Here is a 16,580-nt window from a genome sequence, read left to right on the forward strand (position 1 = left end):
TGTGTGCATGTCTTTGCTTTGTTCCAATTCCCCTTTAATCTGTGAGTGTTTTTTTGTTTTTGTTTTTTACTCCTCACCCAAAAATGTATCTACAGTGGTACCCCGGAAGTTGAACAGAATCAGTTCCAGAAGTCCGTTTGACTTCCCAAACATTCAGAAACCAAAGTGGGCTTCCGATTGGCTGCAGAAAGCTCCTGCAGCCAATCGGAAGCCACAGAAGCCATGTCAGACGTTCAGGTTCCAAAGAGCATTCGCAAACCGGAACACTCACTTCCAGGTTTGCGGCGTTCGGGAGCCAAAACGTTTGACTCGCAAGGCGTTCGGGATCCAAGGTATGACTGTATATCTTATTACATTTTTTATCACAAGTTAAATTCTCAGCATATGCATTTTTTAAAGATAAAATATGCCTTCTGTAATGCATTTTGTTACTTTCTTTTTTTAGCAAAAAACACTAGTGTAGGTTTGGGAGTGGTGTGGCACCCAAAGGATAACCGTGTTCTGATCTGCACCTTAGTCCAGGAGGTTCAATATCAGATCCATTCGGGTTGCAATTCACACAGATCAAATCCTTCAAGCATCCTTAAGTCAAGGCTCTCCATTGAAGCAGGGGGACCTTGGGGGGTGGCTCACAGTGGGTGCTGAAAACAGGGCAACAGAAAGAACTAAAGAGTGTTCAAATGTGTGCTTAACAGGTTGGGAGTAACAGGTGGGTTCCAAGTGGGCAAAAAAAATCCATTGGTTGAAACTCATTAGTTAAAAGTTGCTGAACTACTGCTCAGCAAAGTTGTATTGTTAATTCTTGCAACTTAATTAAAGGATGGGAGGTATTGAATCTTCAACAAAGGCATCCTTCTTTCCCGGCTGTCAATTAAACATTGGAATGAAGTCATTGTGAATAAAAACAAACAAAATAGTCTAACCAGATATCCCTTATCCTCTCAGATATTCAATGCTCTCATAATCCTGCCTCATATAATAATAGTGTTACGTATTCAGAGATACTGACTTATTTCAGAGAAATAAAACAATCTTTTTGCAGATAATCTTAACTAGTGATGAAAGAGGAATCAGTCTTTAATAGATTTATGCACTGATTTTGGCAGTTCTGGCCCAATTGAGCCTTGCTTGCATCAGATGGCCTCTTGCATCAAGTGCCCACTTATGTCTGAGTTGCTTGTGCAAAAAAAGTCCAACTAATTAAATGCAATAATTAAGTGTATTATACATTAAACACATATTAAAAAGAGCCAAGTCCCATATTGTACTATATTTCTGATGGAGAAGTATATTAATTACCTCAATCTGGTCCTCATATCACTCCCGAAACTGTGAATCAGGGCAGTTCGTTTAAAAACGTGAACTTAACTAAATTTGCAACCATCTCCTATTCACTCTCCAGCTTCTTCAGGGCACATTTTCCCAAAAGATACAGCTACCTTCTCGTAAACTACTTACTTTATGGTTACTTTGGACAGATTGTCATGAATGGAAGAGCAACACTGAAATAAAAGTATGTCTAATAAAAGGCTTTGGTTTTATTTTTAATACAGGATTTAAGTTCATAGCTTAAGGTGGCAGTCCTATGCATATCTACCTGGAAGTAAGTTCCATTAAACAAAGTGTAACTTGGTTCTGTGTAAACATGTATAGGTTTTCAGGCTAAGATGCTTATCTACATTTTTTAAAAAAGCAATATCAGAACAGAAGGAAGATGTGCTGGCTTAGTTAAAGTGCAACTGGCATTATTTAATTAAAATATATTCTGCAGCTGTTATGGAGAATTCCAGCCAGTTTCAGCTTAAAATAACTGCCCCTCTACTGAGTGTGATTCAATATCATTAAACAGTGTCGCTCAAACTGTCAGGTTATACGCACATGTGTGTGTTTTTGCTGGAGCCTGGTTAGAAATATGGGGTTAAAATATCCTGCATGAGAGCAATACAACTTTCCTTACTGTTGGTAAGGCCAAAACTAGACCTTATGGAGATTGCATGGCCAGTGTGGTGTAGTGGTTAAGAGCGGTAGTCTCGTAATCTGGTGAACCGGGTTCGTGTCTCCGCTCCTCCACATGCAGCTGCTGGGTGACCTTGGGCTAGTCACTCTTCTTTGAAGTCTCTCAGCCCCACTCACCTCACAGAGGGTTTGCTGTGGGGGAGTGTGGCGATCACACAGGGCCCCCAGACGTTTGACGGTCTATTGACCCTGTGCCACCACTGTAATTGCTTTCTTCACAGCCACCAACCCGTTTCTCACGGGTACACACGGAGTCCTGTCAGTTGTTAACATTAACAAATAATCAAGTTTATTTTTATAGGCATGAACAAGCTTATGGTTACAGTTAATTTTTCTTGGCAGTTTCTTAATCTTAGTTCCTTAACTGTCCTATTCATTCCTAACAACTTCAAACTGATTATCCCAACTAACTTATCTATCTGACTCCACCTAACAATTCCTCTCACAACACAACTCGACCAACCCACAGGCTATTCCTCCCTCCTCCTTCTTCAACTCCCAACTCTCAACTGACTTTCACACAACACCCACTCTCACTCTAACTCCTCCTATCAGTTTCCACTGGCCAATCACATCACACTCATTTTAACCCTTTCCTTATGACCCCCCCCCCAGGAGGCAAACGCCACAGGGAGGAAGGGAAAGGAGAATGTTAGCCGCTTTGAGACTCATTTGGGTAGTTATAAAGCAGGATATCAAATCCAAACTCTTCTTCCTGGCAAAATGAGGAGCTCAACACCTTCTGATCTTCCTCTCACAGACTAACCAAGACAAGTAGATTCCACCATCTTGTGAATTTCCCAGCTCCTTCTTCACTTCACTAACTCATAATGACATCCTAACATGCCAGAGAGCGAAGCTGCTAGTGATACTAGATAAGAACGTACGATGAGCCCTGGTGGATCAGACTAAAGGTCTATCTATCCTGTTTTCCCAGTGGCCAACCAGGTGGCACACACATTTTATTGCACCTTACCATGAGACCGAATCCATAGCACAGTAGGTCCCAGGTTCTGTCCTGGCCTCCGCACATAAAAATGGGTGGCGGCAGCCGGTGATGTGAAAAACATTACAGTGGTACCTCGGGTTAAGTACTTAATTCATTCCGGAGGTCCGTTCTTAACCTGAAACTGTTCTTAACCTGAAGCACCACTTTAGCTAATGGGGCCTCCTCCTGCTGCCGTGCCGCCGGAGCCTGATTTCTGTTCTTATCCTGAAGCAAAGTTCTTAACCTGAAGCACTATTTCTGGGTTAGCGGAGTCTGTAACCTGAAGCGTGTGTAACCTGAAGTGTATGTAACCTGAGGTACCACAGTACTGAGCTTGATGGACGAGAACTTTGACCCGGGAAGCAGCCTTATTAACCAAGTCTGAATAGTGATTGAACCATCTAGTTCAGTAGATGGATTGCGACAAAAAACTCCGTCCAAAGAAATTATGGAGGAAATAAGCACCCTCGCCATGGCGCCACCTGTCTGTTTTCGCACCTTTCCAGCAACGTACGTGGAGTTTTATGCGCTTTGTGCTTAAAGGGACGCATAAGCAGCAGGATCGAGTTTCCTACCTGGTTGAACTCCAATGTCTCAAGCAGGTTGAATTTAGCTCTCGAGGCCCCTGCAAACCATATGTACTTGTACTGCAAATGAGAGGGAAATTGAGTAACGGACAGAGAGGCAGCGTGAACTCTGGAAATTTCCTTGCTTTGGGGGCATTAAATTAGACCCTTGCAATGTTATTGAAGGGACATTTTTAAGCTGAGGGTTCCCCCCACCCACCCACCCAATTGCATTGTTTTTTGCTTCTGAAATATTCATACAGCTTTGCATTATTCGCTAAGCAAGGTACAATTTTCCCCAGCGATCGCCCGTGATCTGCCAGCCTCCTGCTGTCCACTGTCATTGTGTCTCATAGTCACGCCGTGGCCTGAGGCACAGCTGGCACTCAAGAGCCCCCCTCCAATGCCTATAACTCTGAAACTACATGACATCTTAACCTTTATAAAAATTTCTCCACGGCAGCATTTAAAAACACCCAAATCTTTCCTGACCTTTACATCTTAGTGGAAGGGGATTTTTTTATTATTTTCAAATTGATGTTACAATATTTCCACCCACCGCCACCACTTCAGCTGTGGCATTTTTAAACTACTTCAAGAGGAACTTTGTTTTACCTTTTCCTATCCCGTTCCAGACCAATCATTAATCATGAGGGGAAAACACTCCAGACTTATACCTGACTTCATAATATTTCTTTTGTGTTTCTGACATTTTATATCTACCAGCTGAAGGGAAGTTCTTGTCCTTTTTCATTTAGAAGCTGCTGGGCGGCTGCTGGATACTAAGGCCTCGCTTCCCCCTTAACTTCCCACAAGCACTGCTTTATTTGTTCTTTCTCAACACAGTAGTGGTTCCATATATGTTGGCGAATTCTGAGTCAGGTGAAGTCAAAGGATGCTTCTGTGAATCTCAACAAACCAACAGCACAGGAACACATTTGTTGAAGGAGCTGCGCTCAGGCCCAGATTGTGGGGGCAAACAGGGGCGCACGCTCAGGCAGTAGGTATGGAAGCCAACAAACAGCATCCCAGACCCTCCAAGTGCCCCTATTTTCCAGGGACAGTCCCAGATTTGCAGAAGCCATCCTGGTTTCTGATTTGATCCAGGAATGTCCCATTTTTCCTTAGGATGTCCCTATTTTCATCGGAGAAATGTTGGAGGGTATGGAATTATCTGACCCCTGAACCATCTGTATAGGGCAGTTTATTTAATATGTAATGTTTTATTATGTCTTTATATATGTTGGAAGTGGCCCAGAGTAGTTGGGGCAACCAAGTCAGATGGGTGGGGTATTAATAGTAAAATATTATTGTTATTATTATTATTACTACTACTACAGTGGTACCTCTGGATACGAACGGGATCCGCTCCAGAGCCCCGTTCGCATCCAGAAGCAAATGTAACTAGCGATGGCACGTCTGCGTGCGGCGCTTTTCGCCGCTTCTGCACATGCGCGTGACGTCATTTTGAGCATCTGTGCATGCGCAAGCAGTGAAACCCGAAAGTAACACACTCCATTACTTCTGGGTTGCCACGGAGCGCAACTCGAATGCGCTCAACATGAAGCATATTCAACCCGAGATATGATTGTATTATTATTATTATTATTATTATTATTATTATTATTATTAGACATCCCTATTTTCATTGGAGAAATGTTGGAGTGTATGGCATCCTACCCTGACGGTGACGCAGACACGGAATGGGAGAGAGAAGAGAAAGGCTGGTGTGCCTTTGGTGACTTTCATGCTGCCCCTCTCTATCTGTTAGTCTGAGAGAAGGGAAGGAAGAAGGGAAGGAAGGGAAGAGCTGCTGTGCCTGGGGATGTGGTGCTGGCTACTGTTGAACAGCAGCATCCAGCTCTCCAACCTGACCCATTCTCACCAGAGCCCTCGGCCTCCTCCTCTCACTTTCTGTCAGGATGCTGTCAGAGGCTCCCGGTTGGTTGCTCAGGAAGTATAAAGACAAGGGACAGTTTCTTACCGTTCTTTTTTATTTCAATATTAACAGAGAGAGGCTATAGACCCCAGCTTCTTGGATAATGGCGTTGTCCTGAGTGAGTCTCCACACACACACCCCATCTCTCCCACTTCCTCATTCCTCACTTCTACGGGTGCTGCTATGTGCCCTCTGTCTTTGAGCTCTTTGCTCTCCTACTTTTAAGGCTTGCCAGGTTCTGGGATACAGTGGGTCTGGAATGCTTTCTAAAGAAACTATGGCAGCCAACGGCTGCTCCAGTTCTACCTCCTCCTCTCCCGTTATTTCCCAATTTCCCTCCTCATCTGCCTCTGAGCTGTGACCTCCCTCAAACCACTGTTGTAAATCTCTATTGTCTTCCTCTTCCTCCTCCCTGGAAGGGTCAGGATGGGGAGGCAGTCTCCACCATTCCTCCTCTGACCAGTCCCTGGTACTTACTCGCCTGTGCTGCTTCTTGAGCCATGCCCACCTAAGCCCAGCTTGCCACAGGGTTGCCCTGCCCCGTTCTTCCTCACAGGCCCTCACAGACTCACCTCCTCAACCCCCACTATCCGCCATTTTAACCACAGTAACAGAGCTTCATTGATGTACTTTAGTGATGGAACAGGGAAGGGTGAAGAGCTACCACACTGCATGATAAAGACAAACTGAGCCTAAATTCTGAATAACAGTGCTTAGGATTGGGTTTCATGTGTTATTCCACACATACATGCAAAGAACCTAACTTTCAAATCAGCTGCCTGAGGTAGCTGCCTCCCTTTCCCTAACAGTAGGGCCCCAGTCCCAATCTCAGTCTACTGTTTTGTAGGATAGTGCAGTAGTCCCTTTCTGCCACACTTGGCATCCAAACCACCCCCTTAGCAACTGGACGTGTGTGGTGTTTGCATTGTAGCCTTCACAAAAGCACTGAGGCAAAATGAGGTGTTTCAACATGTGCTTTCTTTTTTTTTAAAGTTAAGGTTGAAACAAAGATTTCTTTTATGGTAGAACCATTCTCCAGCAAATATTATACCTATTGGTCATTACTTTCAAACTATATTGTAGTCATGAACTTCTATGGTGGGGGGGGCGGTTGGAAACAAATGCCGCATTTATTACTGTAATTCTACATTCATAAAATATATTTCATTGCGGGGGGAGGGAATTTACAGGGGGTAATGTGATTTTCCCCCCCTTTATCCATTATTTATAACTGCTTAATCCAGGTGCTGTGGGTTATTTTTTTATTCTTCAGTTTCACAGCTACAAAACACTCCAGTATTTCTAATTTATTTCTGCTTACAATACAGATGTTCTCAATTGTGCTCCTAACTACATTTCAGCTGTTATGATTGCTTTTATTTGTTTGTGTCGGTATGCGTGCAGAAGTCAAATGCACAATACACAATTGTTAGGTTTTGAGAAGCCTGTAAAGAGCCTCTGATTATTTAGTTATCAATAAATTAAAGTATAATATCTGGGTCATTAGCGGATTTAGTCTTCCTATGATTTCCCTGCAGCTTATACAACTCCATGTAGGAGTCTCTCATATTGTCACATAAAAGTTTAATCTTGCAGTTATTCACAGAGACCATTTAGAAACGACATTTGGAAGAGCGTTTGGGTTGCGTCCTGTAACTAAATTTCTGAACTGCTGAAAGCAGACTAAGGAAATTCATAGCTCAAAGACATCCAGAAAATTCCGTGTGTAGAGATCAAGGGCAAGGGGGGGGGAATAACCAGAGAGACATATAGGGGGTCTTGAAGAATATGGACTGAAACATGGAACAGTTATTATGATGTATGAAAAAGTAACCGCAACAAATGCTCTCAATATTGTTTGATTTTGGGCAACTAGGTCTTTAAAAAGCAGGGCTTTTTTCATCCGGAACTCACCAGAATTCAGATCCAGCACCTCTCAGGTGGACGCCATTGCCATTATGGTCAAAGAACAAGGAAGGTGTTCACTGTGAGTTCCGGCATCTCTTTTCCTAGAAAAATAACATTGTATCCCAAGATCAAGGTATAGATATTTTGAACCTTGATGCTAATCTTACCCCTTTCAAGGCTCGGCCCAAGACGTTTTGCTGCCTGAGGCAGAGCAGCAAATGATACCTCCCCCTCCTGTCAAGTCATAGGAAATAGAGCTACAGCTCTCCCCCCAAAGTCAGTGTGAGAAACTTTTGGCCCTCCGCATGTTGTGAGCTACAATTCCCATCAGATTCAGCAAGCACCGCCAATTCTCAGGGATGATGGGAGTTGCAGTTCAGCAATATCTGGATGGCCAAAGGTTCCCCATGCCTACCCTAAGTCAAAATGTATTGCACACATACCCAGTCAAGTTACTTCAGTATCTGAAGCAGAAAAAAACCATCTTTCGCCTCCCTGGGAGCAAAAAAGCAACAACAATAAATTAACAATTGGCTGCCTTTTTGTAGAACTACTACTGAAGAGAGGGCTTTGCAGTCAAAACAGCTCCTTAGACCTTTAATAATAGCATATGGCACTCTCCATCCCACCTTAAACATCTGGTCAAATGTTGCTTTTTGAGCATGCCAAATCAAGGAGACCTTCTTCTTGAGATATGTACATTCAGTGGTTCAGAGCATCATTATAGGAGCCACCTCAAACGCTTAGGAAATGCAAGGAAACAATGAATAAATAAATGAGGTTTGAACTTTAGTTAATGCAGAAGCATCAGATCTTTGGGCTGCTATTTTTCCCAGGGGAAAATAAAATACTGTGGACAGGCGGGTGTAGGGGGTGGAATAACACAAAAGTTCAACTAACAGAGTCTGTAATTAAGTGTGGGTGTTAGTTTATACAAACAGCATTTGTATATGCTAACTAATAAGATGTATACAGCACAGCTCTGTGATCTCAAGGCATGAAATATGAGGGCCCCACAGCATTCCCATTAAATTAAATGAGAACGCCATAAGATCTTTGCTATTTGCACCACAAAAGTGTTTCATGAATGGCACTACTGTCACGAAAATCCCTCCGTAATGGCTAGGGAACACATTAGCTTTCTCCCTGGACAATCTAACCTGAATAACCAACTCTGGCAGCAATTTTCCTAATGTATTTGTTTCCTCTTTTTTCATATTCTTAGTTCCTGCATGAAACCCGGCCGTGCCTCTTGCCTCTGCTGGCTGCCTCTTATTCTCCTCTGGGGGTGAAATAGAGACTCTTTTATTTGCACACGTTAGAAGATGGATTTAATAAATAGCAGAATCCTACATCAGAATGAGAAAGAACACTTTCATTGTGGTGAATGGAGGCTATGAAAGCTGCATAAAGATGGCCTATCTCTGCAACAGGCAGAAAGCCATTAAAATGGGGCAATATGATTCCAGGGTTGCCTCAGATTGTTCTTAATCCTATCACAGTGTGGGTCTCCATTGCACATACTTGTACTTGCAAGGTTGCTGTTACCTTTGTGGTGGTGCCCATGCTAAAGGGAAAGTTTTCTCCACAGCACAAATAACTGAAAGATGTACAAAGTTATGAGATACTTGTCAGAACCACTTGCTGCCTAGGATTCCTGTCTTAGCCATCACAGGGTTTGTGAGTTTCTTCACAAATCTTCTTGCTCATCTTACCTTCATGTTATTTGGGTAGAATTTCATCCATGTCTTCCACCCCTATCTCATTTCTGCCAGGTGGAAAGAAAAAGCAATAGAAAAGTTCAATGAAGAGCCAACCATTTGGCTTCATGGGTCATAGTCTTCAACAGTTAACAGCTCCAGGAGGTCTTCATATCTCAGAGACCTTGGGAGCACAACATGTTCTGTGATCTGCAGGGACATTGTAATTGCTGGTAATGCCCCTACCATGTACTGGAAAAGATCATCAGTAATCATTAGTACCACAATAATAGAATGCCAAGGCCTGAAATTGGACAGATTGTTCTCCAGATAAGTTCAGGACAACAAATGAAGTTGAAAAGAGATTCAAAGCAACAGTTTAATGGTCTATTGCAAAATAAAGGCCCAACCAGTGAGGATTTTAATTATTAAGAAATATACTTTTGCCCTTCTAGTACAGAGGAAAACTACTGCTGAGTGGTTGCCATTTATCCAAAAGCCATGGACAACTTCCCCCATAGGTAGGCCAACATGTCCATAACTAACTTTTTGAGAACACAAGACCATAACACTATGTATAGCATTCAAAATAGCCTTCAACACTGAAGCAATATGGAAGAAGTCAATGGGAAAAGTCCAGTCTTCTCCATGTGACTACAATGGCAAGAAGAAAACTCTAGAATGCAATAGCAAAAATAGCCAGTCCCATATTGTGAGCTCCTGCAATGGCTCTCAACATGATTGACAGCCGCCATGGGGAAAGATTTCATTTGGCCACCACAAAAGTGCCTTATTTCTCTCCATTGCCGCTGCCATTTTGTTTTATCTTCATAAACATATTAGGAGGAATTGCCTCTAAATGTTTCTTTAAAAATTAGACCCTGTCCTAACAAATGGAAGCTGTGTTTATCTCCAGATGAGGATGTGAGGATCTTACTTGTCTTGACATCTGATTATTATGGTACATGAAATACTAACCTTGCAGTACCAAAGTGGCTTGAACTCTGGCAGCACCTATAAGTGACACACATGAAGTGACATGGGCCACTGACGTAGCAGGCCCCTCTTGCTTCCAAGTGACACAAGGAATCAACAGAGCTCAAGGTGATATGGGTGTGAAGTTGATTGTGGTGACAAGACGTGGGGGACAATGTGCTGACAATGAATGAATGAATGCCAAACGAGTCCAACTCATCAACTGGTTAATGAGCAGAAATGTCGGCTATCTTTTCTTCTTTCTTCTTCTTCTTCAGTGATTTTGATAGCCTGATTATTTGCTTTAAAAGTGATCATTCAATACAATCTCACGCACCTGAATCATAGAGATGCAGAGATGGAAGGTACCCTAGGGGTCATCTAGTCCAACCCCCTGCAATGCAGGAATCTCAATTAAAGCATCCATGACAGAGGGCCATCCAAGCTCTGCTTTAAAGCTTCCTTTGAAAGAGAGCCCACTACCTTCCAAGGGAGTTCATTCCAGCCCTACTGTATGAGCATTCTTCCTGATGTTTAGTCGGAATCTCCCTTCTTGTAACATGAAGCCATTGATCCAGGTCTTATCCTCCGAAGTTTGCTCCCCTTTTCAAGTGACAGCCCTTTAGATATTTGAAGATGGCGATCGTATCTCCTGGCAGTCTCCTCTTTTCCAGGCTAAACATACCCAACTCCCTCAACCGTTCCTCGTAAGGCTTGGTTTCCAGACCCTTGATCATCTTGTTGCCCTCCTCTGCACACATTCCAGCTTGTCAACATCCTTCTTAAATTGTGGTGCCCAGAACTGGACACAGTACTCCAGGTGTGATCTGACCAAGGCAGAATAGAGCAGTACTATTACAGTGGTACCTCTGATTATGAACTTAATTCATTCCGGAGGTCCGTTCTTAACCTGAAACCGTTCTTAACCTGAGGTACCACTTTAGCTAATGGGGCCTCCCGCTGCTGCCGCACCACTGACATGCGAGTTCTGTTCTCATCCTGAAGTAAAGTTTTAACTCGAGGTACTACTTCCAGGTTAGCAGAGCCTGTAACCCGAAGTGTTTGTAACTCAAGGTGTTTGTAACCTGAGGTACCATTGTACTTCCCTTGATCTGGACACTTTACTTTTTTATTGTTGCATCACACCATTGACTCATATTAATTTTGTGGTTACTACATACCCTACACCCTTTTCACATGTACTACTGGCAATCCAGGCATCTCCTGTCTTATATTTGTGCAGCTAGCTATTCCTGTGTAGAACTTTACATTTGTCCCTATTGAAAGACAGCTACACATTGTTTAGATACCTAGGCCTGTTTCACCCATAAATGTGTTTCCCGCTTGATGTGAATGTGTGAAGGGATTCCACTGGAAAAAACTGCATTTTAGTCCACGGTTATGTGTTATGATTGGAATCTAGTTGGGGTACTTCTGGCCCCAGAAAGAATTTTAATCCAGCAGAAGCATGGAAAAGGAGAGGGACCAGGGTTTTTTTGTCCCCCTACAGACCCTAGAACCCCATAAGAATTTGTTCCACAAAGTGGAGGGGCCCTCCAGTGCAGTGTGGATAGTGAATGGGTGGGAGGAAATTACAATTGACAAAGTTGTCCACTGGATCAAATTACCTTTCAGGAGTGCAAAGGCTGGGAAAACCCAGCCAGATAGGTGAGGTATATATAATAAAATTGTTGTTGTTGTTGTTGTTAATATTGGCAGCAGTTGGTTTGCAGTTGGTTTGTCATGGCCATTTGACAAACAAAAGCTGTTGTTTTGTGTTGCTGTCATCACAACAAGGAATATGCATGTGTGAGCTAGCCAATGAATTTTGGGGTAAAATGAGCACTAGTTAAATTGAATCGTACTGGCTTATATCTGCATAGGACGGTGTACCGTGACGTCAAGGTCAGATTATAGAGGCTCCACTCTAGTTACCAATCCCTGCACTTTACGATATGCTTCGGTCAGTTTGTGATAACATATTCTTTTGTTCTGCTGTCCACTGCCAACGCCACTCTCTGAATTGCAGAAGTCTTGCAATAATCATTTGAACCTGGTGATCAAGATTAAAATCTTCAGCGTGACTGTTTACTCCAGATAAGCTGGCTGCCTGCAATTGAGCAACCACACTGACATTTGCACAGATGGGCCTCTGGTGCCTAGGATATGATGAAGGAGCCTAACTGAGAAAGCTGTGCCACTGTGGAGGGGGGAGGATATTTTGGAGGGGGCAGAATGGTTGACTTATCCTTAGGGAAGCCAATTCCCATAAGACACAGTTCTCTTTATCCTCTGTGCTAGATACAGTAGCAAACCAGTTAACCGGAAAAGGGCTGTGTTTCGCATTGGATTTTTAATGCCTGATCCAAAACCTGCTGGATTGTTTGACTGGGCTGGGGAGGAATCTTCTTGTGAAGATACACCTTTCATGACTCCATAAGAGACAATATTAAGAGCCCACTAGATGTGTGCATGTGTTGGTATGCCTAAAGCCATAAGGATACCATGTTTGAGAAACCTTAATCGCTCTAGCCCTCTGAAAATGGGGGGAGCTTGGGATTTGAACGTGAAATGTATCATTGTGTCATGGATGTACATACCCATTTTTGTTCTGAGATATTGACACTGAAGGGATATATCACACTGCATGACGTATTGCATTAACATCTGTAGTGATGAAATGTTTTGAAAGACTGGTCCTTCAACACCTTAGAATCTGCTTTCCACCGGACTTTGATAATCATCAGTTTGCCTATAGAAGAAATAGGTCCACAGATGATGCAATAGCTACCGCCTTTCATCTTGCAGCAAGTCATCTAGAGAAACCGGAGAACTATGTCAGGATGTTGTTTATTGATTATAGCTCGGCTTTTAATACCATCCTTCCGGACATCCTCATTAAAAAGCTGACTGACATGAACCTTTCTCCTACCATTTTCGACTGGATTAAAGACTTTCTGATAGATCGGACGCAAACAGTGAGGACTGGACATGTAACATCTAATTCCTTAAAAATCAACACTGGCACACCACAGGGATGTGTGCTAAGTCCCTACCTGTATTCATTGTATGCATACGATTGTGTATCATCTGACCCGTCTACTGCAATTATTAAGTTTGCAGATGACACCACCAAAATGGGTTTAATAACAGGTGGAGATGAATCAGCGTATAGAGGGGAGGTCCAAAAAATATCTACATGGTACCTAGGGAACAACTTGCACCTTAATATCAGTAAGACAAAGGAGATGGTATTGGACTTTCAGGGGAAGAGAGGAGAACCAGCCCCACTGTACATCGCAGAGGGCTGTGTGAAGAAGACAGTCTCTTCCTTTAAAATCCTAGGAGTTTATCTCAGTGAATACCTTACTTGGAAAATAAATACAACCCAGATGGTTAAGAAAGCCCAACAGAGTCTTCATCTCCTCAGAGTATTGTGGAAGAATGATGTCAATCAACATCTGATGATCTTCTTCTACCGGTCAACAATATAAAGTGTCCTTTCATATTGCATCACGGTGTGGTACACTGGTTTGACATCATCTGATAGGAAGTGCCTACAGAGGGTGTTGAATACAGTACAAGATATTATGGGCTGTCCTGTGAATCCACTGGATGAAATAGCGGAAGATCGTTGCCTCAGGAGAGTGATGAATATTCTCAGGGATGATTCACACCTGGCCGGCACTTTCTCGATCTCCTGCCCTCAGGCAGAAGATATAGAAGCATGATTAGTCGCACCAACAGGGTACAGAACAGCTTCTATCCATGGGCTGTTAGGCTGCTGAATGAAAAGATAACAACAGGGCAACTGACTTTCGGGTTTGGTGGGTGTGCGTCAGTAAACGAGGGGAATTAAGACTAAGAGAGCTGTGGGGGGGGTGCTCGTGTAATCTCACTGTATACAAGTTGTACAAGTGACAATAAAGTATTTCAATTTCAATTTACTCTGAGGCCAGCACTCTATGAGGCAAGGTGAAACAATTTACCACAGGTGGCAAAACCAACCCCCACCCCACTCCCTGCCAGTTATGAGGGTGAGCCTCGGGTCCCCCAATTCACATTTCAACCCAGCTTGGTGGGTGGACATAGACAAGCCACAGTTTTTTCGCCTGCTCTCCCCACATGTGCAACATTTAGGTATTGGACTACCATTGCAAGGCTAACTAGGGCAGTGGCGGACCTACATTTTGGGGGGCCCTGAAGCTTCAAGGGCCCCCCTGAAGCTTGAACAGTCATGGGGGGCCCTTCACAACCAGCAATGAGATCTGGGTAACCTGTTATCTTCTTCAACGTGATTATTCCACGACAGATACCTTTACAACATCTGTGCTAATGATTCTCAGACTTTGGGATTATTGAAATACATACAATAAAAAATTAATCAATTTGAGTCATGCAACCCACATCACATCTACTATACCCTTTTTTAAAAGCAATGTAGACTCAACTTTCTTCTGGGGACCCTCTGGGATTAGGGGCCCTGGAACTTAAGCTTTGATAGTTTCATCGTAGATCTGCCTCTGAACCAGGGTGGCATCCGAAGGCATTCGGACACTTGAACGATGCTCTCTAAATGCTGTGTAAATGATTAATACAGGAAGATGGTGAGCAGCAATGAGAAAGGTCAGTCATCTGAAATAAAGCTGCTTTGTCCTGCGTGAAGCAAACAACGGATTTTCCCTCATTAAGGCTGAAGGAACCTAGGAAGTAAATATTCTAAAGGCTCAGTGTTCGCCTCTGATGTGATGCTACTGGGATAGGCATTCACAGCTTTTTATAAGCTTTGGCTGCACTCTATATAGGGAAGGCGGGCCTTGCCACAGTGATGTGTGTCCTGGTCAGATCTAGATGAGACAATTCCAAGGCTGTCTTTAAATTCATAGATGCTCCTTCTCCTGAACGCAGCTACCAGAGTCTTACTGGGGGGGTGAAATGGTCAATATTTTTAACACCTCTACTCTATCAGCACGTTTCCAGGCCCATTTTAAAGTGCTAGTCATGACCTTTAAAGTCTTAAACAGTTCCATCTCAAGCAATTGATTGGATTGTCTTCACCCATGCCATCCTGCCCGTACTTTAAGAAGTTCTTCTGGTGTGTGCATCCCCCAGGTCAGTAAGGTGGGTTGCCCTCAGAGAGAAGTCTTTCTCTGTGGTGGCTCCACAGCTACGGAATTCCATTCCATTGGGGCTGCATCAAATCATCATCATCATCAGTGCTATTTTTTCCTAGAAAAAGAGGTGACAGAACTCACCATGAACAATAGAAACACCATGAACAATGGCAATGGAGGCCACCTGAGAATTGCTGGAACTGAGTTCCAGCAAGTTCCAGCTGAAAAAAGCCCTCATGATGATGGTGGTGATTTATTACTTATACCCCGCTCATCTGACTGGGTTGCCCCAGCCCCAGAATGGCTATGATACAGGCCTGCCTATTTCAGTTGGCCTTCCAGGTCTTTATTAGCTACTGCTGCTGGAGGTCTGGTTGACTTATGTTCTTCCTGGCTCTGTAAATAAAGTATTGCTGAGTTGTTGCTTTTCAGTCTTAAGATTTTGTATCATTGTTATTTTAATCTTTAGTGTTTTTAGGATGTTGCCTTACTGTTCGTTTTATCCTTTGATGTTCTGATTTTAAGCCACATTGGACAGGCATTTGCTCCCAAAGCAGCCCCCACTCCACGTATTCCAATGTTAGTCACACTGAGAGTAGACTCATCAAAATCATCAAGCTTAAGTAACTTAGGTCTATTGATTTCATTGGGTTTACTCTGAATATGACTTAGTTGGATATCACCCATTATCATCAGTGGTGTTTTAATAATATTATTGACTTCTGGGTTTACTCTGAATATGACTTAGTTGGATATCACCCATTATCATCGGTGGTGTTTTAATAATATTATTGACTTCAAGCCTCGCATTATAGTTTTAATGGATACGAACTTACTTCTTTTATTTTCTGTCCTTTTCTTATTATGAAAGCTTCCATTCACATGATGCTGATTTGTATGCCAAGTATCAGTTTTTTCTCTTTGCGTGGTATAATCAGGAATACCCACAGTCCAAGGCACGTTCCTAAATGGAATCAACTCATTGTTTTGCATACTTCTGGAATGCCAGTCTAGGCGTGCCAGGGAAGTCCTGCGAACAACACGCTGTGTCGCAGAGCATGCGGAGACTCCATCCTGCAAACCTGTCTGGTTGCAGAATACCACACCTGAAAGGCTTTGCCACGCATTAGAAGCATGACCACAACAGGAGATGTTTTAATCTAACCCTCTCATATGCGGAAACATGGCCAAGGCTTGCCTCAAACCAGGACTCCCAAACTGGGGAGGCAGAGAGAAGCACAGGCATTGTAAACAGTTGACACAGAATGGGCTCCAACATTTTAATTTGGTTCTCATAGTTGGCTGAAGAGCCCTGATTTAATTAGGGGAGAAATAATCTCAGCGCTAGAAACTTTATTTTATTTTTTTTTTAAA

General features: G+C 43.1%; 1 protein-coding gene across 6 annotated transcripts in view; it reads left to right on the plus strand.

Moving 5' to 3' along the window:
* Positions 1–16,580, plus strand: part of LOC310765583 (uncharacterized protein) — a 267,886-nt gene that overhangs the window by 209,978 nt on the left and 41,328 nt on the right. The window contains exon 6 of one of the 6 annotated variants that reach the window (XR_014549641.1): positions 8,643–9,917. The exons of 4 other annotated variants lie outside the window; for them this stretch is intronic. Coding sequence is in view for 1 of the 2 variants with exons in the window: in XM_083620782.1 (XP_083476908.1) it covers positions 8,643–8,709 (67 nt within the window). In the remaining variant the exon portion in view is untranslated. Of the gene's footprint in view, positions 1–8,642; positions 9,918–16,580 lie in introns of those variants that run through there. One more of the 6 variants, XM_083620782.1, reaches the window with a different exon arrangement.

This window comes from Podarcis filfolensis (assembly GCF_964270895.1).
Source record: "Podarcis filfolensis genome assembly, chromosome: 6".
Classification (NCBI taxonomy): domain Eukaryota; kingdom Metazoa; phylum Chordata; class Lepidosauria; order Squamata; family Lacertidae; genus Podarcis; species Podarcis filfolensis.